Source organism: Thamnophis elegans, chromosome 2 (genome assembly GCF_009769535.1).
Source record: "Thamnophis elegans isolate rThaEle1 chromosome 2, rThaEle1.pri, whole genome shotgun sequence".
Taxonomy (NCBI): domain Eukaryota; kingdom Metazoa; phylum Chordata; class Lepidosauria; order Squamata; family Colubridae; genus Thamnophis; species Thamnophis elegans.
In genome coordinates this window covers 116,951,720-116,977,076 of record NC_045542.1, presented here as the reverse complement: position 1 = coordinate 116,977,076, position 25,357 = coordinate 116,951,720, and the positions used below count along the sequence as shown (strand labels likewise).

Genomic DNA, 25,357 nt, shown 5'->3' with positions numbered 1-25,357 from the left:
CAATTGAAGTTTAGGTTTATAGATATACATAGGTTTGCGTAAAACATTGAGGTCAAAGGAGCCTTTTCACATTATGCGCTTGTTGGAACAAAACACCCTGCATTTTGTCCCAAGCTTGGAAAAAAAACCTGCATTGTGTAATTATTTTTTAAAATAACCCATTCATGGAAGAGTATTAATCACTAAACCAAAAGGCACACATTTTTACTGCCATTTGCCAGAGATAGTAAATATACAGTAGAGGAAGACAACTCAATTTAGTATACTTCTGAAACAGAAATATTTTGGAAATAAAAAACTGTGCTATCTGCCAGAAGGGAAATATATTGGCATTTACTATGGAGAAATTAAAAATTCAGAGGTTGTAATAAGTTGTTATACCTATGAGTTTTATGTGTTGTACTTTATTTTTCTAGGTAATTCCCCAAATATAACAATAAACATTTATAGAAGAATTATGCTCCTATCAGTTCCCAGGTTTTGTAAAAATATACTGTAATTGGGTTTAAGCTTGCATAATAATGTTAAACAGAAGCAGCTGTGAGTGAGAAAAAATATTATTTTCAATCAACCACCCTTTCACTAGAGATTTTAAAAAAGCCCTATTTGAATTTCATAGAGTGGCATCAAATCTTCCAAAGTTGTTGAAGTGTATATATTTGCAAGAGATCATAAATCATCCAGCTTTAGACCTCTTAGCTACAGCGTTGGCCATCGAAATTGCAAAAAGAATATCAACACTGAGAGCATTCTTCATGTACTTACAAGCAAGACTAATTCCTGTTTTGAATTAAGAATGCTGCCTCCTTTTTCAACTGTACCAGTTTAGCAAAAACTTACCACCCATCTCAATTTTACTTACAGAAAATGTTGAAACAGGTAACTTTTACTGGGTAAAAGTTCTTCTTGAAAAGATCAACATTTGAGTCACAAACCAAAATTAGTGATTTTTTTAATTAAACATCTCCACAATTTTAACACAATATTTAAAAAGTAATATATTCTGTTTAGATATGAATACATGAGCAATCAAATCTAAAACAATCAGAAGAATTTGCCAGATGCATCCATTTCATATAGCACAAACATGAGATATCATGTTACCACAAGCCAAGATATCACCACCAATAATTAGGAACAAAGATTTGATCCTACTGTAAACAAGTAATTTGATATATGAAGTTTTCAGTTCTTTGAGATAATTATTCTGCCTCTTTCTTTGAAGAACTTGGAGAATGTATAAATCAGTTCTGAATGCTAGAAAGCTGAACAAATGTCTTTACTTCATGTATTTTTCCTGTTGATCAGCCAGGATTTTTGCTGAGGATTTGGCATCATAGAAGAGTTCATTTATTTCTTCAACATGTTCTTTGTCTATGCTATCTTTCCCATTTATTTTGGCTAGCAGATTGGCTGGGGTGAGTAACTGCACAGCATACCTATAGCCAAATAATAAAAACAATAGTAATAAGCAAAGATCAAATAAACATGCCAATTATAATTACAAACAAAACAGAAAATTTCTCAAGAGACGTATAAAAATATTTATTATAAATGCAGCAGCTTGGTCTCCAGATGTTACCAATATATTTTATGGTTGAAAATATCAAAGACTTAGTCAAGACACTAATTATGGAATTACAAAAACAATTTGCAGTAGACAGTGATGCGATAACCTGTGAAACAAAATTTAAAAATCTGTTGCCTTTACTGCAGAGAAATAACTGCAGAACTACAGAATCCATGTTCACAATTATGACATTTTACTACAAGCAATAATTTATGTTCTAAACATTCTAGCCCTAATGCAGATTTTATGTTAAGTGCAGTGGCTGTGTTACTAAAAGAAAGCTTTAGAAAGATGGCTTAACAAAAATTAGTTTAATCTAGCTGAATCAGTTAAACTCCATGCAATGATCTTTATAAATCAATTACCAAGAAGTATTTTGATTTTGCATAACACTTATGAAGGGCTGCAAACATTTCAATAGTTCTGTATCATTTGGAAGTTAGTCTTCAGCAATCACTGGAAGCTACAACAGGCTTAGCAGTTGATTCTGATTACTTAATGAAAGAATTGTAAAATGCAGTATGAAAAAAAGCAGCAGGATTCCCTTTATTAACTATATGGCCTATTTTTATAGGATATGAACTTCTGCAATTATTATTTCTACTACTTTTCAGTTCTAAGTAGCTGTTTGCCTAAGAATTGCTGGATTAAAGAAGAGAAGGAAGAGGAGGACTAAAAGAGAAATGTCAGAAAGGGAGAAGCTCTAAATTTGGTCATTATTGTGGATGAGATATTTCACCAGATGTCCTATGACAGTTAGATGAATACTAGCTGTCTCTTCCCGTCCAACTTTATCCCACTTCCAAACTGAATATCATTATATATTTATATTTTTCATACTTACCTTAATGTGGTTTTGGTGCCAATTTCCCCAAGATGATTCAGTGCTTCCTCACTAATATTTATGCTCTCTATTTGAGCTCGAAGTTTTATGATCTGATGAGGGGGGGAAACAGGATAAAAATGCATTTATAATACAAATTGCCTTTGGGGAAAAATATCTTACATTTGAGTATATGGCATATTGTAGCACCTGGGGTTTATAAAATCATATGTTTTAGGGGGAAGTTTATTTTAATTCTGACTTTATATCCAATTTGAAATATACAGTCTCAGTTCCTTTAAACTTATAATTGGAAAAATACTAGGGGGAATTCAGTGATAACTCTTTGTATTTCTAAAACATGAAAGAAAATGAACGGACTGACCCAAGGAACTACAGCGCACCAATTCCCACTTGGAGTACGGAGCAGCCTAATTTCTTTGGAAAGTCACAATTGCTCTTTCAAGGCTCAAATGCATATCAAAGTTTTTAGCATCCTGATAAATAAGATGGTTAAAGATGTAAGAAATTTTGTCTGTTAGTGTCACCCTCCCACAAAACCATTCAGATAAATCTAATCTATCATGAACAGCCTCCAACTTGTACTGGTTTGAAGATTTTTGTAAAGTTGAAAAAGAAGATATCGCCAATAAGTCTGAGTACGGAGAGCTCTAACAAAAAAGTGGCACTAGGCTCCCTGCAGCCCATATTACCAGCTGAGTGATAAGGGGCAGACTGGATAATGATGTTGTGTTATAGTGTTGAGATAACTCTGGAACTGTGAGTCTCATATAATACAGGTATTTTTCACTTTGGCAGCTTTGTAAACAAGATATCAAGAAGCACTCGTTTAAATTAAAGCCATAAAAATGCAACACCAAGAGAATCAGAACGTGGAAGAGGAGAAGAGGGGGATGACCATGCAATTGGGATTTATATAATAAAAGATATCTGGATTATAAGGTTACTTATTGAGGTTTCTTTTTGTACTGTTCATCACTGACGAATAAAGATTAAGTAATCATCTTCCTATATCTAGACTTTTCCTTTCTTTGTGAAGAGTTAATATCTCCAATTCAAAACTGAACTCAGTTCTTAAAAAAACAGCAACCCCCAAGCAGATGGACTTTGCAATTCCAACCACAGCAATCATGCTGGTTTTCAGTTTAGGTTTTTTGATCCATAGTCCAAAAGATCTTAAGGCAAGTTTACAGAAGTTTCAAAAAGGGCATGTGATGTACCGTTTCACAATTGTTGTCCATTTGAACTGAAACAACTCTTTCTTCTTTACATTCTAATTCATAAAGCCAGAGGGTAACCCTACATTGGCTAAAAGATGCACGTTTTTTTTGGCTTTTGTTTCATAGCAGAGAATGGAGTCATGTCTCATAAAACAACAACACATACATTTTAAAGATTTGCACAACATTTTAGTTCTTTCAACTTCAAATATTAGAAAAAGATGCCAAAAATCTTTGGCGGCAAACCACCAAATTTTGGAAGAGGGATCAGAATGGAATATAAAAGCGCAAAATGTAGCTTGACTTGCTCACCTGTCTAGTTGTTTGAAAATTTAAATACAAGAGTACAATTTTGGCACATGCAGATTCTTTGAAAAAATGACAAATAAATCCAGCAAATAATTTCCATACAGTAAACAACACTCGCTGCTGAGATCAACAGTGAGGCACCTAACCTTGTAACTTTTCTGTCAAAGCCAGTGAACTGGCTGCCAATTAGCCATCAAATCATGTTCCAAGTTTGGACTTTGATATACAGTTCAAAACAACTTGGTACCACTTCTGTGGTTACAAATCTGGGGTTGATCATCAACATTACCGAGAAGTCTCAAAGAGGATAGCAAATCAGGAAAAAGAGGCACATCTTTTTATCTGCCCTCTGAAAGTTTCTCCACTCTCAAAATTAAAAAGGGATCACAACTGTATTGCTTAGATCTGTCTTGAAGATCTACTTCTTCAGCCAGGCCATCTCAATATGAATGGTTTTGCTTTCATCCTTTCCACGTTCAATTTGCATTGCTCTTCCAAGAGTTTAAATTGACTGTTAATCTATTACATTTTAACAGAGGTTTTAAGCTGTAAACTGTTTCAAAACATAATAAAAGTATATGGGGTACAGTATATAAATAAATATTCAATATATAAATTCTATACGGGCAACTCTGAAAAATAAAATAAGAATTTAGATTCTACAGTAATTAATACTTTGCCCTTTAAAATGGTATTAATCTAGTATCTACTCTTGGTGCTTTTCCCCCCCACAACAGTAAAGACGAGTAAAGCAATTTCAGTGTCTCTTCCTATGTCTTCATTTCTAGCCCTCTGAACATGTTTAATGTCCTTTGCAATACACTCTTCCGATTCTTTTGAATGCTTCTGAAATATGACGCCCAGAACCCAGCACACTACCTGAGGTAGGCGTTGACAAATTTAGTTATGGAAATTTTGCTTTCAACTGAAACAATCTACTTTTCTGTCCTTTGCACTAAATAGAACGAGTTTCCATTTAAAAATATTTAGAAAGAATGCATAGAGCATTATATTTAATTTAAAGTAAGAATTATTGCTTTCATGAAGTCAATTTCTCCATCTCACCTCCTTTGTGACTGATTAATTTAATCAAACAATACAGAAGCTCATCTTCCAAATTCTTTCAAAAGTCAACAGTTCATAAAATAGACTTTTAACCATTTAACAACCCACAGGGGAAGATTCAGTGGTAACTTAATGGGATATATAATTTATAAATGTTCACAGAGAAGACTGACAAATTCTACCCAAATCAAAGCTGCTTGAAGTTATGCAATATGATATCTTTATCATCCTTCATGCCTCTGAAAAAGCAAGTCACAATGTGGAACGCAATATAGGAACCCTTGAATTGATTTTCTTGACAATGACACAACTTCTGAATTATCTTTATATACAGATTAAGGCCTCTGTGACACCATCTGTACCCTGTGATCACTCCTAGTATAATTTACATTATTCTGTCATATATAAAAAACCATCCCAAATATCAATGCTGCTAAAAAATTTTTAAAGCAGCACACAAAAGCCTCCTCATACTAAAGGAAATGAGGCTGTACTGGTATATTTACGTTCAACAAATGTTTCTGTTCCTCCTTGGCACTTATCCAGCAAGAGAGACTATTATCTGGTGACAATGCTTTCCACCACTGACACTATCTCTTAAATAATACAAAGAATTGACATGATAAACTGCAGTAGCTTCTTTATGTGTCAATCCATAGTACGGAGACACTAATGAGGGGAATCTTTGACCAGATATTTCATAATAACATTCAAGAATTATAATCAATGTTGCATGCACTAAGATGGATCTGGGGATTTCAGAAATATTATTTTGCATGTTGGAAAACTGTGAAGGCCAGATTTCTCTTTGAAAGCGTTAACAAAGGTTGCCCTGTTCTCTTTAGATCAATTGAATGATGGATACATGAGTACCGTAAGGAACTAATGGCAGAAAATGAACTCTAGGAATTTACACGTGCACACTCTTCAAGACACTAAACATTTTAGCATGCAAGTGCTTTTCTAATCTTAAGAAAGATGAAGTCTTAAACCCCAGTATTCCATATGTGTGTGCCTAGAAACATAAATATATTTGAAGATAATTGCTAGCAACTGCTTTGTTAATGTAGCTGGCCCACTATTAATGTAAGTAAAAATAAAAAAACAAACTGGAGGCCTTTGCACAGATTCATCTGGTGTGCCAATTTCGCCCTTTTCTGGATCAGGAGGCCCCATTGCTAGCCGCTACCTAAACTGTTTCTTGGTTTGACTACTGCAATGCACTCTGCATGAGATTGCCCTTGAAAACTACTTGGAAGCTACAACAGGTGCACAATGGAGTAATGTATCAGTATATGTCACTGTGCCCATGTGACTCCTCTACCTCATGAACTGCACTGGTTATCAATTAATTATATTCAAAGGACTGAGTATAAACCTTTACAGCTCAAAACCAGGATATCTCCAAGGCAGACTGTCTACTAGTGCCCATCTGGTAAGATCTGGCAGCATTGGAACACTCCAAGTTCCCCTGCTAAAGTAATGTCATCTCTTTGGAGATGGGCCATCTCTTGCCCCCACCCTACCTGAGACAGTATTCCCCTGAGGGCAATACAGTACCCACCATAATGTCCTTTATTAAACAACTGAAAACCTGGCCATGTCAGTAGACCTTAGGAATAAAGTTAGTGATCCCACTTCTGATATTGACTTGATTTTTACTGACCAACGTTTACAGATTCTATAACTGTAGCAAAGTTTCCCTGACATCAGCCCTTAACACTTTTTGTTTGTTCTCCTTTTCTGTTGTTTTAAATTGTAATAGTTTCATATTGTACATCACCTAGAGTTGCTGTGGTAATTGAACTGGTTTCATTAAAAAAAGCAAATATGAAGTTCAAACATATACTTAAGCATAATTTTCAGCCAAGACAGACTTGTTCATGCATGTGACTGACAGTATAGTATGCTAACGAATAGAAAAACCTTTGAAAAATAACTTCAAAATAATTTGTAGTCACATTTGTATAAGAATCGGCTGCTTTATTTTACACTTTAATTACCTAAGTAAAGTTCCATAAAGTCATTTGCTGCCCATTACCCAAATGTTATATATGAAAGAATTACCTGTTTCATTTCTTGTGGTGTATATAACATAGTTCTAATTATCATTACCCGGTCCAGAAGATCCAGAGGTATCCCATGTGGAGAGATAATATCTTCGGTCCCTCTGAAAAAATATAAAGGAGTTTAGGCTTCTATATAACATCAGCATGCAATTTAACTCTTAACCTCCTTCCTGACAGACAATTATTTACATAGTCTAAGATTTTTTTTTTTTTTTTTTGAAAACCTCATTTCTCCATTAGAGGGCACCCCAGTTTCATATGAAACATCTTTCATTTCAGATTATTACTTAAAATCCTTGATTCTATTTGGGGTTGATAGGGCAGAATGGGATAAGGAATGAGAAAGTGACTAGCGCTCAAGTGCAGTAATGTATCTTTCCTTCCTTAAAACGAAGAGGGATTTATTTCTAAAAATGGAATTAAGAACGCATATTCTTTTTATAAAATTATATACATACTGTATATACTCGAGTATAAGCCTAGTTTTTCAACCCACTTTTTGGGCTGAAAAAAGCCGCCTCGGCTTATACTCGAGTCAGTGAAAAATTTGCCCGAAATGGAGGAGAAAAAGGGGCGGGGCCATGCCGCTGGGTGACACTTGTGAATGGCCCAGTGCCCCTGTGAGTTTCCCCTCCCTCTGTGTCAGTTTGCCGCGCAGCGCGCACCGCACCATCCCCCCTCCTCACGTTCTAATGTAATGCAGGGCTGTCTTACGATTCCCCTTCCTCCCCCTCCTGCCGCTCTGCAACGATGTCCCACCTCCTCCTTGTTATGGCTAGCAGCCACATAGCGATGTCCCACCTCCTCTGGTACAGTGATCCAATGATAGGAATCAATGTGCCGTGTGTCATAGGAGGCGGGACATCGCTCCCGCGGCTGCACGGGACATCATCATCACAGCGGGACATCAGCATCATGAGGTGAGTGAAGTATTTCATTGAATACACCGCTAGTTTACTGTTTTTCTTTGAAATAAATATTCAAAAACATTATTGGTATCTATTTTTATTTTTGAAATTTACCGGTAACTGCTGCATTTCCCACCCTAGGCTTATACTCGAGTCAATAACTTTTCCAGTTTTTTGTGGTAAAATTAGGTGCCTCGGCTTATATTCGGGTCGGCCTATACTCGAGTATATACGGTACATACATACATACATACAAATATATTTATATATTCATAATTGGCTGATAAATGGGAAATTTCAGATTGTAATAGTCTCCACGATATGAGGCCAAAATATATTCTGAAAAAGTAGGGGGAATACCTAATTTATAGAATTTATGAAGAAATAAGGCTATATGCCTAACAGAGAGAGAAAAGGATAATATGATTATCATTTTTGAAATGCCATATTTATTTTCTATGTCATGATAATAAGGTTTGTTTGTTTTAGTGTGCAACTCAATTTTGAAAGATCACATAATTTAAAGAACAACAAAGATAGGCCAAAAATTATACTGTTATTAAGTTTGCTTTAGCTATTGTTAGGATAACTGCTGCTGCCTTATTCCTAATATTTGGAGTTAATACTGTTATAACAGCATTTATATTTTTAAAAACAAAAAAAATAGAGAAAGCATAATATGTACAGCATCTAGAACAGTGGTTCCCAATGTGGGGCACAGGCCCCACAGGAGGGTAATTTGATTTTTAATGGGGGTATTTTGAACATTGTTTAAACCAAGTTAATGGTCTTTTAGGCTCCGCATGAGTAGAGTTCACCTTTTGAGTAAAATAAGAATTATATGTCACAAGGAAGGCATCAGGATTTTAAAGATGCTTAGGTGGGGCATAGCTAAATAAAGCTTGGGAACCACTGATCTAGAACAACGTCAAAGAGAAGGAAAGGGCAGATATGTTCACAGGAAAGGCACCAAAGGATTTTATTCTTTTTTTCCTTGCATTTTCTTCTTGATGTAATTTTATTATACTACTTATATGTTGCTTTGTGAACCTTGTTTTTCTTTTACCATGAACAGAAATTGCACATAATTATGTAAGTGTTCAAGAGAGAAACAGTAAAAAGAAGAAACACATTTTTTATGTCTTTGCTTCATATTCATTACTGTTGCTATACCTGTAGAAAATATGATGAGCTGTGAAAATATTCAATCAAACCACGCTTATCATCTGGAAGACATTTACAAGCTTCTGGGTATCACTAACATGGGCCCATATGAATCATGAAATAGGTCAGAATTTACAAGCTCTTGAAGCAATAGGGAACTAAAAGCATTTCCATCCTAAAATCAAGTGCCAACAGAAGACTAGAGTACACCAAATCACCAACAAGCTTAATAATCAAGGAAGCATAATTGTTTTTGAAAGTTAAATCATGACACCCCAAAGACAAGAAATATTTTTCTTGATTTGTATCATATACAATGAATATGCAGAAAAGAAGGCAAAATTTAAATACATAGATGAACCCTCAAAGATTTTAGATAAATTTAAGCAATATCAAAATGATGGCTAAAAACGTTTGATATTTAGCTCTTAGCAGTATAGCATAGTTAAATCCTTGAAAAAACAACAAATCTGATCATGCTAAAATTAGCATTAGCTGTTATTGTAATTATACATTAAAAGGTACAATGTCAAGACATACTATAGTTAAATATGCACTGATATTTCATAACATGTACGTTGCATAATGCAACCCCAAAACTTATTTCAATGTAAAATAATTTGAGAAGCAAAGACAAAAGCTGTCAAGATCAAAATGATATCTATTTCAGGCTATGAAAAATAAGCAAGTCAAAAACGGAGAAACGGAAACTGGCGGGTACAGAAGCAGGAGAATAGTCAGATAGCGTCAGTGTTGAAAATTATTAAACAGCATATTGAAAATTCATCTGGGGAAAGAGCAAGGCAAATAAACAGAGTAAATTTGGATAGCTGGGTGTGTGTGTGACACAAGAGAGGAGGAACACCCCCCCTCCATTCTTCAAGAAACCCACTAAATCTTGATCACTGCAACATGAAATCTCTCTCCCCTACGAAGGACTAAGCTTTAAGCACCGTACCTGATTATGCAGTTTCCCCGGTTGGAGGCAAAGATGACTATCGGAGCAATAGAAGATTCCAACGCTCGATGCAAATATGTGAAGCACTCAATATCCAGCATGTGAACTTCGTCCACAAAAAGTACGCCGGGGACTAACTCTGCAATGCCTTGATCGATGTATTTATTCACCACCTTGTTGATCTCGCCTCGAAGTTTGTCTGAATGGAAAAGAAACAGCAGACTTCTAGATATCATTTCATCAGTATTCTTTCCCCAAAAATATATAGCTCCATAGAAGCATATCTAATGTACAAGACCATTTCTTTAAAATACATTTAAATAAATGATGTCAGGCATTTTTTCATAAATACGATGCACATACAATGTTGGAGTGTTAACTTTTGGACAACACCTCCCCCCACCAAAACCTCTTAAATGTTTTGATGAATCTAGTTTCTTCACTTTCCCTATTATAAAAGGTATTCTGTGAGATACTGGTTTGTTTGGCTCAAGACTTCTGGCAGCAAAATAAACATTTATACTAGTAAATTTGCTAACCTACAGATAAGCCCTGAGCCGATATTATTTGTTACCTGCCAAAAATTCAGGATTCTTTCATTTATCTGTACTATTCCTAACAGTTTCCTACATGATCAGACTCTTTCTAGTTTTGGTGAAAAACTTTAAAACAGGCTAAGTAAATTATCACTGAATGACACTTTCTCAAGTTTCTCATTTTTGAAGTATTACAATTTGTAATAATCTCTTGTAAATGTTGTCTTTTAAATGACAATGTATATAGTGAAGTATATAACAAATAAACCAAGTCAAATAAATATTTATTAAAGGTAGTCGAGTATGACTGGAATTGGCCGGGAATTTCCAACGCTAACACAATGTGGTTGTAAAGTAATCACTTAAGTGATGGCACTCCTTGCAGTCTCCGTTGCCATTGTTAAGGACAGTTCATGCGTTGTTAAGCAAGCACCTACTTGCAACTTCCTTGTCGCCTTCCAACAAGAAGTCAATGGGTGTGTAGTCAACAGGCAGCTAAATGGCTGTTGCTAAGTTGGAGAGTGAGTGAGGGGTGTGCACGTGGCTGAAGATGCATGGCAGAGTGTGATGGGGCTTCAGGATGTTATAAAAGTGGCCAGGGAGGCATGGCACAAGAGCAGTGTAAAAGATGGCTAGGCTGAGCCCAAGGGAAGGGTAAAACGCGTCATCAGTCTTGAGACTCTTTGTGCCCACAAGAGATCCAGCCCTCTTTCAATTCTGTTGACTCTTCTGTACCACCAATTTTCTTTGACCCAAGGTGGCGCAGTGGTTAGAGTGCAGTACTGCAGGCTACTTCAGCTGATTGCTAGTTCGGCAGTTCAAATCTCACCGGCTCAGGGTTGACTCAGCCTTCTATCCTTCTGAGGTGGGTAAAATGAGGACCCAGATTGTTGGGGGCAATATGCTGACTCTGTAAACCGCTTAGAGAGGGCTGAAAGCCCTATGAAGCGGTATATAAGTCTAACTGCTATTGCTATTGACCACTAATGGTTCAGATTCTTATAGGGAGTATTAGCAAACAATAAGTTTGTATTCATTTGAACCGCCTTGGCTCTTGATTTCCTATGCTTGACAAAGCAGCAAAATTTGGCCCCATCGCACAAGAGGTTAAAGAGGCACAGTGAGTGCAATGAGGCTTAGGGAGGATGTGTTGCTGGCTGGCAAGGGTAATGTGAGTGAAGAGAATCTGGGATGGTGCACAGGTGGGGGAGACTTACCGGTATAACTTGCAACTTCCCCATTGTCTTTATTTCTAGGAAGCTGGGTGCTGCAACCATTTTTAGTTTGAACCGGTTACCAACAGCCCAGATTGTAAAAATGTGACTGTGGGAGTGCTGGAATGGCAAGAACCTCAAGAACTAAATACAGGTAATGCTCAGTTAACAACCACATGTTCAACGTCACTGTACTTTTGAATGGTTACTGAACAAGTGGTTGTTAACTAAACATTACCTGTATTAAGACATCCTCTACTGGTGGCCATTTCAGAATGAATGCAAAATTTTGTAATGTATCAATATTGTGACAAACTACCTTATGCTAGTTTCATTAAGTGTAATCACATTTGTATTAGACTGTGATTTCCAACAATTACACATTGGTTAAATTTCATTCAATTTTAATGATCCCAAGCAATACAGACCTTGTTTCCTCTATGCATAAAGATTGCTTTTTCATCGCCTCTTTTAAAAACTTAACAAGATGCATTAATGTATCACCAAATTAAATAGAATTACTTCAATAAGAAAAAGATATTTGGAGCACCTGTGATTTCAGTTTTCTTTGGTTTCATTAGTTGTCCCATCATGGAAAGGATGTCTTGTCCACCCTACAGAAAATTGATTTGTGAATTAATGAAACTTTTTAAAAGTCTAATAAAGGACTGCTTGTACAGAAAGATTTATTAAGAATATAAGAATGTTGAGCTAAAAATGAAGTTTTCAAGTTCTTTATATCAACCAATTTCTAGTAACGCATAACTATTTTAAAATTGATAGTCTATATGAAAATCCACCTATGTAATATCGATGATTTTTAAAATAAAAAAAAATGGATGTTTTTATTTTTATCAAATTTATTTTAATAAAATGCTTTTGGAGCAAAAATCTAAATGTAGTTGTCTATTTAAGATACATTAATAATTTAGTTTATTCAGCATGAAATGGAGCTTAATTATGTAGCATGAGGCTGTATATTCTGCAATATTAGAACTGTCGGTAAGTCAACAGCGGGTCAGAGGGGGAACCACTCAGAGATGACAATTGCTCTTTAAAAATTATGATTTAAATCAAGTTGATTTGTCAAATCCACTCTGCCGTTAACCATTTTCCTTTTCTGTATGTGCATACAGTTTCCATTCGTACCTGAGGTCGAGCATTGGCTACATCCAAATCATGTAGTGTGACATCCTGGATAATTTCTTTCTTCTTGTGCACATCACCCTTTGGCAAGGGAACATATTCTTCAGCCTCAAGGTCAAATTCAGTAGCATAGGTGTCACACCTACCTTGCCTCTGTGGGGAAGAATTCAGAAATCATATACACTATATTTATAGTTAGTGTTATTACAAATATTCAGAGAGTGACATACAGGCTGATAAACAAAGGTCTTGTTTTATAGTTATGCACACGACAAGCTCTGGTTGACAGTTTTGAAAATGCCAGACTTGTCCTTGAAAATGAAAAGCTATGAAATTCTACTGTCAGGACTTTTCTCCATTTTTCTGGAAATGAAGAAAATGGAGTAAAGGACGAATCCAACTGATCTGGTAGAAAGTGTAGAAATTGTTTTAGATTCCTTTGGACATGAATGATTTATTGTTTAATACAAAATATTATGCTTGTCCATTAAACACCAAGTATCTCTTTATACTACATTTTAAATCAGATATGCTAACTAATGCAGCATTTCCTTCTAGATGCATATATCTTACGACAAAAAATCTACAGGAATAAAGATTAAAAGCTCCATGCATTTCTTATAAGCATGACTGGAATTACTTTAAATCTTCTTGCCTTTTATGAATAAGAAATACACAAGTTTCAAGTCAAGTATTAAAAATCAATGAGGAACATTCATTGCAATTGTAACCCAGGGTCTCAGATAAAATTACCTTATTTATGAATTGCATTACTACTTTCTTTAGCGGTGGCATTCATGTAAGAAAAAGAGATTTCAGACTTCGAGAAAAAGGTAACATATACTAGAAGGGATTAAGGTTGTTAGGACATAAGACTTTTTACCAAAGGAGACAGGAAGGCAGGTCAAAATACACAGAGCTTCACGGCTACTTTCTTGCTTTACCTTGACAGCTCCACTGTTTGCTTCAATATAAATTACATCGCCAGCTTCTACCCTTTCCTTTTGCAAACTTTCAAATATGCTGGGATCCAACTGGAGTTAGAGAAAATAAACAATGATTAACTACATTAACATCAAGATCAGACAACCTGGTTTTATAAAAATCATGTTTGATTCTACAAAAAGCCATCCAAGAAGCAATATTTATAGTACTGGAAGAACATGCTCTAGGAATTTAGATTTATCTACATTTAGAATGAGCTAATTTGTCAAATTCAACTACTAGTTAGATTGATTTAATGCATTCTGCAATTATAATATAAATATTTTAAATTCAACATTATACTGTAGCATTCAGATGGCATTTCAGTTGCTTTTACATATTCTTCTTATGCCATCATTTAAACATCAGATACTCTGGAGAGGTAAAACTAGATACAACAGTGGTTTAACAGTGGTTAAACCCTCTGATTAATTGGCTATAACTGATTCAAAGCCACCGTCATATAACCCATAAAAATTTATAAAACACACTAACTAAATTCACACAAAATGCTAACCTAAAAACTATACTTTTTAACTCATGCCAAAACACCTTTTAAATGGACCTTTCAGTTGATTGTTAATGACTGATTTTAATTGTTTTTAATGGGATATTTAACTATTGTGAAATTTTGGTGGCTGTCAAATTATCAGGCTTTGTAGGGGGAAAAAGGTGTGAATAAGGCATGGTAATCACCATTACCCCAGGCTGCAGATTAGGAAGAAGGCCGGGGTGTTTAATATCTGCCAAGTAAAGCACTGAGACTAGCCTTCCTTGCCCTGAAATAAGAAAAGCAGTCAGAGAGGCTCATGTCCTTGGGAAAGTCTAAATCGCAGAAAAAAAACCCTGGGATATGCTGCTTTAGAGTGCACAGAAAAACTTCAGTTTATAAAATCCAGTGCATTCTTGCCCTGTTTAGAATATTAGTCAACATGTTCTAGGCATATAGCATTGTGTTTTGTTGTCCCCCCCCCCCTTTTTTTTCCCAAAAGGAAAGGTGGGACGAGGTAACTTGTAGTAGGAGTGATGGTAACCAATATTTTAAGTCCCTGGCAATATTGAACAAAAATACTTAGAACAAGCCCCATTGGTCTTAACAGGCTCACTTCCAAGTAAGTATGAATAGGATTTCAGTTTAAATGAATTATACAGCTCTTGAGAAATTATTTAGTAATTTAAAATGTCAAGTTTACATCACCGAGCAGAAGAAATGTTTATTTCAACTGTTTCTCTCAATGGGGGATAGACAGCATCTATAAACAAAAGTACATGTGCCAAGCTAACTGAAAGATAATTGAAAATTCTAACTGGATCTTATATCCATTTGCAAAATAAACCTATAAAAGGAGACAAGTAAATTAAAACTTCCTTGAATCTCGTTTATCTGTCTTTTTTATTCAAAAGACAGAACTATTAAGAAGCTGAAGAACATTTGAAACATGACGATAGCTACCTTTAGCTGTTTAGTTCCTTTTGCTGTTTTGAGTCCAATAATGACATGACTAATGGTTTTGCCGTATCCTCCCATAGGATTCTCAGTTTCACAGGGAGTCAATTCTGTGACTTCTCCTTCATAAACTTCCTTGGTTTCTTTAATTCTTAGTCCTGAAAGAGAAATCAGCCCAATTCAATGGATGTGGAAAAATTTCTGTCACTAACATCAAATACTTATTTAGAAGCATCTCCAGCCTAACATCCAGAAAATATGAAGCTTCAACAATGTAGCTGGCTGTTAAATTATTGCTATCTCTAGGAATGACAAATGTGTTTGACACAGGTTTCAACTGTTGGTTCAAATTTCCAAATCTGACAGGTAACTCTTCATCACATCAAGGAAATATTGCAGACGGTGCTCTCTCCATCTTTGAACTCTCTCTCCATGAACCCTGCCAATTTAATTGTAACTTAAAGACCATAGATGATTGAAAGTCTCTTTCTTAGAAAAATCAATGAGTCACTTTTTTCAGTTCCAAGGACTGACGGAAACATTTCTTCACTTTAATGCTACTTAATACTTAGATAATGGTCTGTGTTGTATCATAGGGAGCCCAGGGGAAATTAACAAATGTTGGACGCAATAATAAAAACAATTAAGCTATATTTAAGCAATACAAAAGTCTAAAAGGAATAGTGATATTAACTGTCAACAGAAAGTAACTGAAGATTTTAGGTGCAAATGTTCGTTCGTCAAAAGGAGCAACTGGATATATAAATTGAAATTTAAATATTTCAGTTACCGTATTTATCGGCGTATAACACGCAGTTTTAAAACTAAAATTGCAAGCTTAAACCCTGCCTGCGTGTTATACGCCGATACTGCGTGTTATACGCCGGGTCCCAAACTGCCCAGCGACTGGCGGCGGCGGCGGTAGCAGCAGCGGCTTGTCTCGGCTCGGCTCCTACACCAGAGCGGGCAAGTCTCCGCAAGGGGGAGAGCCAGTGAGCCAAGACGGCTCAAACAGAGCCTTTTTCTGCTTTGCTCCAGCTCCGAAGAGGAAGAAGGGGGGAGAAAAAGAAGGAAAAGAAAAGGAACGCACCAACAAACGAACGCCAAGAGATCCCGCGAACAGGACTGAGAATTGCAAAAAGAAGACGGAAGCCGCGCTTTTTGGGCAGTTCGTTGGCCCTGGTGTGTGGCAAGAGGGTGGAAAAGGCAGGCGGGCGCCGCCTTCTCGTCGTGGTCTTCTTCCTTTCCTCAGTCACCGCCTGCCAGGCAGTTCAGAAGTGGGGGAGGGGGAGGGAGGGAGGGTGGCTGTGTGTGCCCCCCCCCTCCTCCTCCTTCCTTCCTTTAAACGCCCACTCCTGATGGGTGAAAAGGCAACTTGAAGTTCAGTGCAATTAACTTCGCCGGCGCCTGGGAAGCTGAAGGTGTCGCCCAGCCTCGCCCGCCCTCTCGCCGCTCTCTCATGAGTAAGTTAATCTTCTTATTTCTCTTCCACCCCCCCCCCCTCCCCATCCCGCCTTCGTTTTAGGTATGCTGCACCGACCGGTCACTCCTGTTTAACACCTACTTTTAAGTGTTTTAGGAACTTGTTACGGACAGTCCATTTTGGTCGGCGACTGACAAAGCGTGGAAATCCGATGGGGGCGGGGATGTGGATTCCTCTAATATTTGTTCTGAGCTATCGGGATTGTCTCTTAAGAGGAATCCTAGCCGCCTTTTTCTTTATTTCCAGTAAAGGGAAACTACTACAGTAGCTTGGTCTGGTGGAAAGCGGCTTGCAGACGCGCAAACACCTGCTTCGCGCTCCCTCGCCTTGCCGCCGCCTCCCAAGCCAATAAGTTTGCGGGCGAGGTCCTTGGCAAGTTTGCTTGGCTTCGGCGTTCACTCTAACTCAGAAGTTTGGCTCAGTTCATAAGTTTCAAGCCCGGTGCCTCCGGGGACGGAGGACGAGGGGGGGGGAGCGCGGGCGAGGGAGAGAGAGGTCCCTGCAGGATGCTTGCGGGAGGGAGGAAAAATAGTACGGGGAGGAGTGGGACAGTGAAGGCGGGGGGGGGGGGCGTCAACTTGGCGACGCACTTCGTTCAGCCACCGCATCGTGAAAGTGAGGGAGTTTTAAAAGATTTCCATCTCGGCGGTTTGTATGACTGGGAGAAAAGGTGTATCATGCAATATCGGGCAGATATCAATTTGGGATGTCTGTTGGTAGAAACGGGCTGGGGCTTTGCGGCTGGGGAACAGAGAAGGGGTGCATTTGGTCTGCCACTGACCTCCAGAAGGCGGCTCCTCATACAGGTGTATCTCCCTCTCTCCGCGTGAGGTCCTCCTTTCGCTCTCACGGTCCTGCCTCTTTTTTGCAGGAGGGGGAGCCCGGTGGTCTCCCAGGAATTAAAAGGAAATGCAGTTTCCTTTTGATGCTAAACTGTAGCAAAGCTGGTGCTGGGAGATCACTGAAGGGGCAGCTGGATCGCTTGCCTCTGTGGAAATGTTTCTGCAAAGTTACTCGGTATGTGGGCCCTTCTTTTTCGGCGGCGTTTGACCACGTGGAAATAGAACTGTTGCTGACATACATTATTAAATCGTATCGGTTGTGTTATCTAGAGTCTGTGCCAAAGTTTGGCGTGCTTGTCAAAGCTTCTTACATTTTTGTCCCTCTCTGAAAAGCTTTGGCAACTTTTGAGATCCGTCTCTGAAAAGCTTTGGCAATAACAGCCAATATGCCTGACTTAAAATGTCTATTTTAGTGAAGAAGCCCTTTGCCTTATTGAAAGCTGCGATTAATAGCTTTTGTGTATTGACATATTATTTTAAGATAACTCTTTTATTCAACCTTGCTTTATTTTATATGCAAAGGATTAAAAACATCTAGAATATAAGAGTGGAGAACTGGGACCTCTACTACTATGCGTTTTTGAAGGATCTAATTTAGAAGCCATTCTTTATATTTTCATAATATTATTTAGGTCTGGTATATTTATATACTTCTGCTCCAGACTGCTGCAGAAATTAGCAAAGAGGCTTACATTTTTGACAAATGTGCAGACAAGAATATCATTAATTGATTTTTTTAATCTTAACAACCTAAGCATCTGTTACAAAACAAATTTAATATATTTACTCTGTTTTTCTTACTTTGTTAAGAAAGGTTATACTATAGGTAAAATTTCAATTTTAGTTGGTAAAAGGAATTGATCGGATATTTCACTGTTCTTCAGGAGTGTTTACAGAAGTCACCAGATATGGAAGACTTAATTTCAGCACTCTACTAAATAAAAAAGAAAGGAATCAATATTAACATAACTCAGAAGCACAGTATACCTCACTAAGTTTAGACATAGTATAAATTTCGCTTTCTATATGTCTGCCAAAATTCACATGAGTTGGAAGACATCATGACAAAGATATAAAGCAAACATGTAAGAAAATATTTTGGAGTACCCTGTAAATATATTTAGTACTTTGCACCTTATGAAGTAATTTACAGAAATCAATGGCTTATAAATGATAAGATCTCAAAAGATATTTGCTTTATATATCCTAATAAAAACTAGAATAAAAAGCAATACAATATATCTGTAATATTGTTTTTTCTTTTCTTTCTTGAAAATTAAAATATGTAACAGTTATATGTATTGAAGAAGGCATGAAGCTTTGGATTAAAAATGTGTGGGGGAAGCGCCCAGGTGCTTTGTTAAAGAAGCCATGCTTATTGGTATTGGACGCATTTAGATCTCATCTTACAGAAACAACAAAGGCGGAGTTTCAAAAGTTCAAAACTGATATAGCAGTTATTCCAGGCGGACTGACCTCACAATTACAGCCATTAGATGTTTGCATTAACAAGCCCTTCAAAGCTTTTATGCGTGAAGAGTGGAATAAATACATGTGTGATGAAACTCAACATGAAGTTACAAATTCTGGGCGAATGAAAAGACCTAGCATTTCAAAAGTGTGTCAGTGGGTGAAAACATCATGGGACGCAGTCAAAGAAGATATTGTTATCAACTCTTTTAAGAAATGTGGCATAAGCAATGCTTTGGATGGGGAAGAAGACGAACTGATCTATGAAGACAGTGAAAGCAGTGAAAGCAGTGCTCAGTTTGATTTTGAGGATACAAGTGAAGATGAGGAAGAGTTTTTTGGTTTTCCAAAAAGCAGTGATTCTGATTAAGTTTTTTTGCTCAAAGAGGTGTTTTTTCATTTCATATTTGCCTTTTAAGAGGAGTTAATGTTATAATTCATGTTCTAATGTTATAAATTTTAATCCAACATTAAGTTCCGAGCTTCCAAGTCATTTATTTTTAATGAAAAAAAATTTTACTCAAATTTTTGTGTTAAAATGGGGGGTGCGTGTTATACGCCGGTGCGTGTTATACGCCGATAAATACGGTAATAAATTCAATTAATAAAAAGAAATTTAACTCCAGGAACAAGTTATTTGACCTGTAAACTGCTTGATCAAATTTATTTGACAACATACTCAATTAGACTCAAAAAGTATCATTTGTATTACTTTTGACTGGTTTTAGCTAACATATCATAATATAGAAAACACCAGAGTTCATACAAAGACACTAGGAGACAAGTCAGTCACTGTGCAAGGACACTGAAAAGAGAAGAAAACAAATGTGTCCTTCCAATTAAAGGATAAATGCTATGCACTGAATATAAAAACATTGGATGGCGCATGGATTTAATAAATAAATAAATTCTTACACACACACACATTTTTTTTCTTTAAGTCTCTTACCAATAGCTCTTCTGAAATTTTCCATCAAGACTTCTGTTTTCTTTATTTCAGTGGAATATACCTCACTTCCAACCATAGGACAAAAGGGAACCTTACTTCCTAGCTCTTGAGCAATAGCTAGAGCCAAAGCAGTCTGAAGACAAGAAAAAAAAATCACAAAATGTATAAATACACATTTAAATTACCCAACTAAAACTAATTTAAATTAGTGCAGAAAAATAATCATCTGGTTTTAGTTTAATGGCTATAAAATAAATACTCTGGCTTGAATCCTGAATTGAATTCTCCTTCTATAAAATATTTTCTATGTCAGCTCAATAAATCTCTTTTGGACCCCTGAATTAGAAGGGAACTGACAAATAATGAATGTATCTTTGCCCATTCTTCCGGTGAGAAACTCTGTTGATACCAGTGCTTCCGGAAAAGAGAAGGAGCCATTCTTTTTATAGAAAAAAAGCTCTGGATTCTAACCATTTTTATTCTGACCTCGGAGAAAAGAGACATAGAGACCATTGGGACAAAAGTTTTGATGTTAGTTGGCAGCATTTTAGCCTTTGAAAGCTATAGTACTTGGAATATGGCAATATTGATTTATCATAAGGAGAGGAGTAATAAACATAGGAATTAAGTAATTTTTAACATCCATACTACTGTAAGGGTAAGACTTCACAATATTTGTAGCTGGGGGATGCATTTGGATTTTGACTGGTATGCCATTCCTCCAAAAGGAGACAAATCTAGGATAATAAATGGGTGAGAATAGGGGAAATGCAATAACTGATAATTACATATAATGTTAAACTATCTAAGTAACATTTCTTGGATTAGAAGGCAAAGTTAAATCATTTCATTCTTACCAAGTTGGAGGGCAACAAGAATTTAAAAGAAGCATCTGCAGGGGTTCTAACCAAACTCAAACTATGTCAGCAAATCTGAAAAATGACTCAGTGGTCAACAAATAGGAAGAAAGCAGTTTACACATAAGCGAAGAGGAAACAAAGAGCCTTTTGATGCGGGTGAAGAAGGAGAGTGCAAAAGTTGGCTTGAAACTCAACGTTAAGAAAACTAAGACCACGGCATCTGGCCCTCTCAATTCCTGGCAAATAGATGGGGAAGTAATGGAAGTAGTAACAGCCTTTATTTTTCTGGGCATCAAGATCACCGCAGATGGGGACTGCAGCCAAGAAATTAAAAAATGCTTACTCTTGGGGAAGGAAAGCTATGGCAAATCTAGACAGCATACTTAAAAGCAGAGACATCACCCTTCCAACAAAAGTGCATATAGCCAAGGCTATGATTTTCCCAGTTGCAATGTATGGCTGTGAAAGTTGGACCATAACAAAGGCTGAGCGCCAAAGAATTGAGGTCTTTAAACTGGTGCTGGAGAAGACTCCTGCGAGTCCCTTGGTCAAACCGGTCAGTCCTAGAGGAGATCAACCCTGACTGCTCTTTAGAAGGCCAGAAGATGAAACTCAAGTACTTTGGCCACCTAATGAGAAGGAAGGGCTCACTGGAGAAAAACCTAATGCTGGGGAAGATTGTGGGCAAAAGAATGGGATGACAGAGAATGAGGTGGCTGGATGGAGTCATTGAAGCAGTAAGCGTGAGCTTAAATGGACTCTGGAGGATGGTAGAGGACAGGAAGGCCTGGAGGAACATTGTCCATGGGATCGCAATGGGTTGGACGTGACTTCACAACCAACAACAATAAAAAAGGAGAGTTAATGAATGTGTAGCTATTTCATAATACCCTTTATTTCACACTAACACTTAGGATCACCCAACACAGATGAAAGCCTTACATGGAAAAGGAGATGCCACATGTTCAAACTGGCTTTACAAAAGGCGAAGGAATAAGACACATGATGCACCTTGGATAATTGAGAAAGCCAAAGAATTCTAAAAACAAGTACATGTCTGCTTCATTGATTATAGAAAGGAATTATATTGTGTCATTCACATCAAAATGTGGAATGTGTTTACGAAAATGGAAATCTCAGAATATTTTAGTTCTCATGTGAAATCTATCCCAAAATCAAAAAACCAGTCCGGACAAAATAGGAACAGTAGTGCAGTGGTTAGAACGCAGTATTGCATTCAAATCCTATCCATAGCCTGGAGTTTGATCCTGGCAGGGCTCGAGGTTGACTCAGCCTTCCAAGGCTGGTAAAATGAGGAGCCAGATTTTTGGGGCCAATATATGTTGGCATTGTAAACAACCCAGAGAATGCTGTAAAGCACTATGGGGCAGTATATAAGTCTAGGAGCTTAGGAAAGGAAGCTGGATTGGAAAATAAGTGTTGTTTCAAAACTGGAGCAAGAAATACTACTAACTACCTTATGCTGCTGATGCTAGTCTGATTGTTGAAAATGCCTATGATTTGCAAACCCTAGTAATCAAGGTCATGGAGTAGATTAAAAAAGAGACAAGGTAAATATAAAGAAGACCAAATTAGTAACACAAGGTACATCAACCAGTGGAGATATTAAAGACGTAGATAGTTCCTTTATAGCAGATAGTGACTGACTATCCACTATAAAGGAACCAAGTAAATACATCACAGAGTAGACTTGGGAGAGTAATGGTGAAGGCTTTGGAAAAATATATTTAGATACCATATGTCTGCAATACAAAAACAGAATCATGTAGCAAAGTTTTAGTCTGTAACACTCTATGGAAATGAAAGCTAGGTTTTGGAAAACAGTTCAGAAAAAGTATTAGTGTTTTTGGTGTTACAGAAAACTTCAGAGAATATCATGGACAGCCAAAGAAACTAACAAATATATCATAGAAAAATAATAATCTAGAGTTCTCACGCTAGGCACCAATAACCAGCTCAAATTATCATATTTTACATTTATTATGCAAAGATTTAGCTAGAGAAATTTAGCATGCTGGGCTGAGAAAGATGGAGGGAAAACAGAAAAAAGAGGACAACACAAGTGGATGACTCAAATTAGAGAGACAATGGGTGTGCCACTGGAAGATCTAAAGGATTAGTTTGGAAGTAGATTGGCTGGAGAAAATTTAGGTAATTATTTAAAAGCTGGCACCAACCTGATGGCACATAATAAATAAAAAATAAATTAGCATTTATCCCTTAATGCATTTAATTATTTTTCACTTTTACAATATAAAAATTATTTTACTAATTTCAAGAGATTGCACATAGCCTTTAGTTTTAATATAATGCATCTGATTTGTAAAAGGCATTGGTAAGTAATCTGCTAAATCCATTGTGGCTCTAAAATTCTTTTGAGGAATAATTAGGAAAAAAGCATTTTCATCATACACTTTTATAACTTAGTTTGATATATGTCTTAGCAGAGAGAAAATAATTTTATAAGTTGTCTTAAAATTGTCAATTTTTAAGTAGATTTGGGTTATAAGAACTAAAAAGAAACAAAAAAGAAATATTATGGCAAGATTTGTGTGTGTGTGTGTTTATACAGGATATTATGGGATTTGGTTTACATACAATAGGCTGTTAAACCAAATTTTGTTATGCCTTAGCATTTTATCTTTCTAGCTGGAACTTTTGGATGATGCAGCTCCAGAAACTACCAAATTATTTAGCTGCTCCAGAGAGCAATCCAAGAGTGAATAGATAGCAGTTTGGTGTAGCAGTTAAATCATTAGGCTAAAAACTAGGAGACAATGATTTCCAGGAGCACCTTAGGCAGAAAGTCAACTGGGTAGCCTTGGGCCAGTCACTTTCTCTCAGCTCAAGGAAGGAGGCAATAACAAACTTCTGAAAAACCTTGCCTGGAAAATACAGACTGCAAAACTTGGAGACTATTCAGGCAGTCTCCAAGAATCAGACATAATCGAATAGAGAAAAAAAGACAGCACTATAATGATTACAATTTCTTTATTATTACTTTCAAGTTAAGGCTTTCCCAATTATTTTAGCATATTATGTCTATAAACTACAAGGAGTTGGCCTATAACTCTCTGGATAAAAGGATATTGAACTCAGTATTCTAAATCATTCTCTCTAAAACAAATGTTTCATGTTAAAATTTGGAAGATATTACATTCATTTTGTTATTGCTTTATGATCTCTAGTATCTCATGGTGTCTTTTCCCTAATTAAGATAATTTTAATTGCTTTCTATCACTTTTTAAACCCTTTTTATTACATTGTAAGTTGCCCAGAGTTGCTGTATTAGTGAAATGGGTTGCATAAAAATGTAAATAAAAAGCAAGCAAGCTATTATCAGTGTCAAACGTTAACAATATCACTAATGGTATAATACTTGAAAAGAAATGTACTTAAATATTATTACACCAGGAACTTAAGTAACCACTAATGTATTTAAAAATCTGCTAAGAAAGAAATTAAGAAGATACCTTACCTTGCCTGTCCCAGGAGGTCCAGCCAGTAATACCGCTCTGCCAGCCATCTTCTTACTTTTGATTAATTCCACAATAACACCACAAGCCTTCAAGTAAAATAATTGGAAATTTCACTGAGTTTGATGCAGCATAAGGATCAAGGGGGGGAGGGGTGGCATTTTTCATCTAATAGTGCGTTTGTATAGGAGTATGTGTGCGTGGGGGGGGGCATTTTTGCTGCTAAGGAGACTCATCAAGGCAGCTACGAGGCTGGATTGAGGATGATGAGATGTGAAACCGGGGCCAGTGATGGGGAAAACCGGGTCCTTTGCGGAAAGATCTCCCAGGGAACCGAAACAAGTCTCTTACCTCCCGCGCGTTCTCCTGCCCCACGAGCCCGGCTGCCGCTGGCTTGGCCGCCCCGCTCTCGTCCAGCCCCAGGCCTTTGACATGGCTGTGGGCCGCGATGCGCTGGGTCTTCGAAGTGCTTTTCACCTCCTCGATCTTCATTCCGCTGGCGGCGATTAGAAGCCAACGAAAGGCCCGGCACACTCAGAGTCACTGCGTAGCTCTCAGCCGCCCTCGCGGAGTTAACGCCAGCACTCGCGTGTTGCCAAGGTTCCCGGCGCCTAACCGTTTTATGCCCCGCCCCTTGCTGCCTATTGGCTAGAGGTCGAGAAATCTCTCTTGTCTTTGGGCAAATCTTTTGTCACTCAGGAAGTATAAATTTAGGCTCTGTAGGGACAATTTAGAGTTGTGCACTTTGGAAGGTGCTCCGGTTTCACCATTAACTGCAGAAGAAGAGTACCGCATAAGAAGTGGTATTTGGAAAGCGCTTTC

At 37.1% G+C, this 25,357-nt stretch overlaps 1 protein-coding gene across 1 annotated transcript; it reads right to left on the bottom strand.

Annotated features, from left to right (window-relative positions):
- Nucleotides 1-175: 175 nt before the first annotated feature.
- RUVBL1 (RuvB like AAA ATPase 1) lies at nt 176-25,140 on the bottom strand. The gene is made up of 11 exons (XM_032211202.1): nt 24,887-25,140; nt 24,538-24,624; nt 20,179-20,311; nt 15,441-15,592; nt 13,948-14,037; nt 13,007-13,156; nt 12,408-12,471; nt 10,108-10,306; nt 7,076-7,178; nt 2,415-2,506; nt 176-1,439 (listed from the first exon to the last, which is right to left on the bottom strand). Exons 1-11 carry the CDS (start codon nt 25,025-25,027, stop codon nt 1,280-1,282), a joined length of 1,371 nt encoding a protein of 456 aa, XP_032067093.1. The 5' UTR covers nt 25,028-25,140; the 3' UTR covers nt 176-1,279.
- Nucleotides 25,141-25,357: the final 217 nt, after the last annotated feature.

Excerpts from the sequence above, each read along its gene's own strand:
- RUVBL1 (XM_032211202.1), bottom strand. The coding sequence starts at position 25,027 with ATGAAGATCGAGGAGGTGAAAAGCACTTCGAAGACCCAGCGCATCGCG. Across the intron at positions 20,312-24,537 it reads GACCTCCTGGGACAGGCAAG|ACTGCTTTGGCTCTAGCTAT; the intron begins GTAAGGTATCTT and ends TCTTGTCTTCAG. Across the intron at positions 10,307-12,407 it reads AAAGAAAACTGAAATCACAG|ACAAACTTCGAGGCGAGATC; the intron begins GTGCTCCAAATA and ends TTTTCCATTCAG.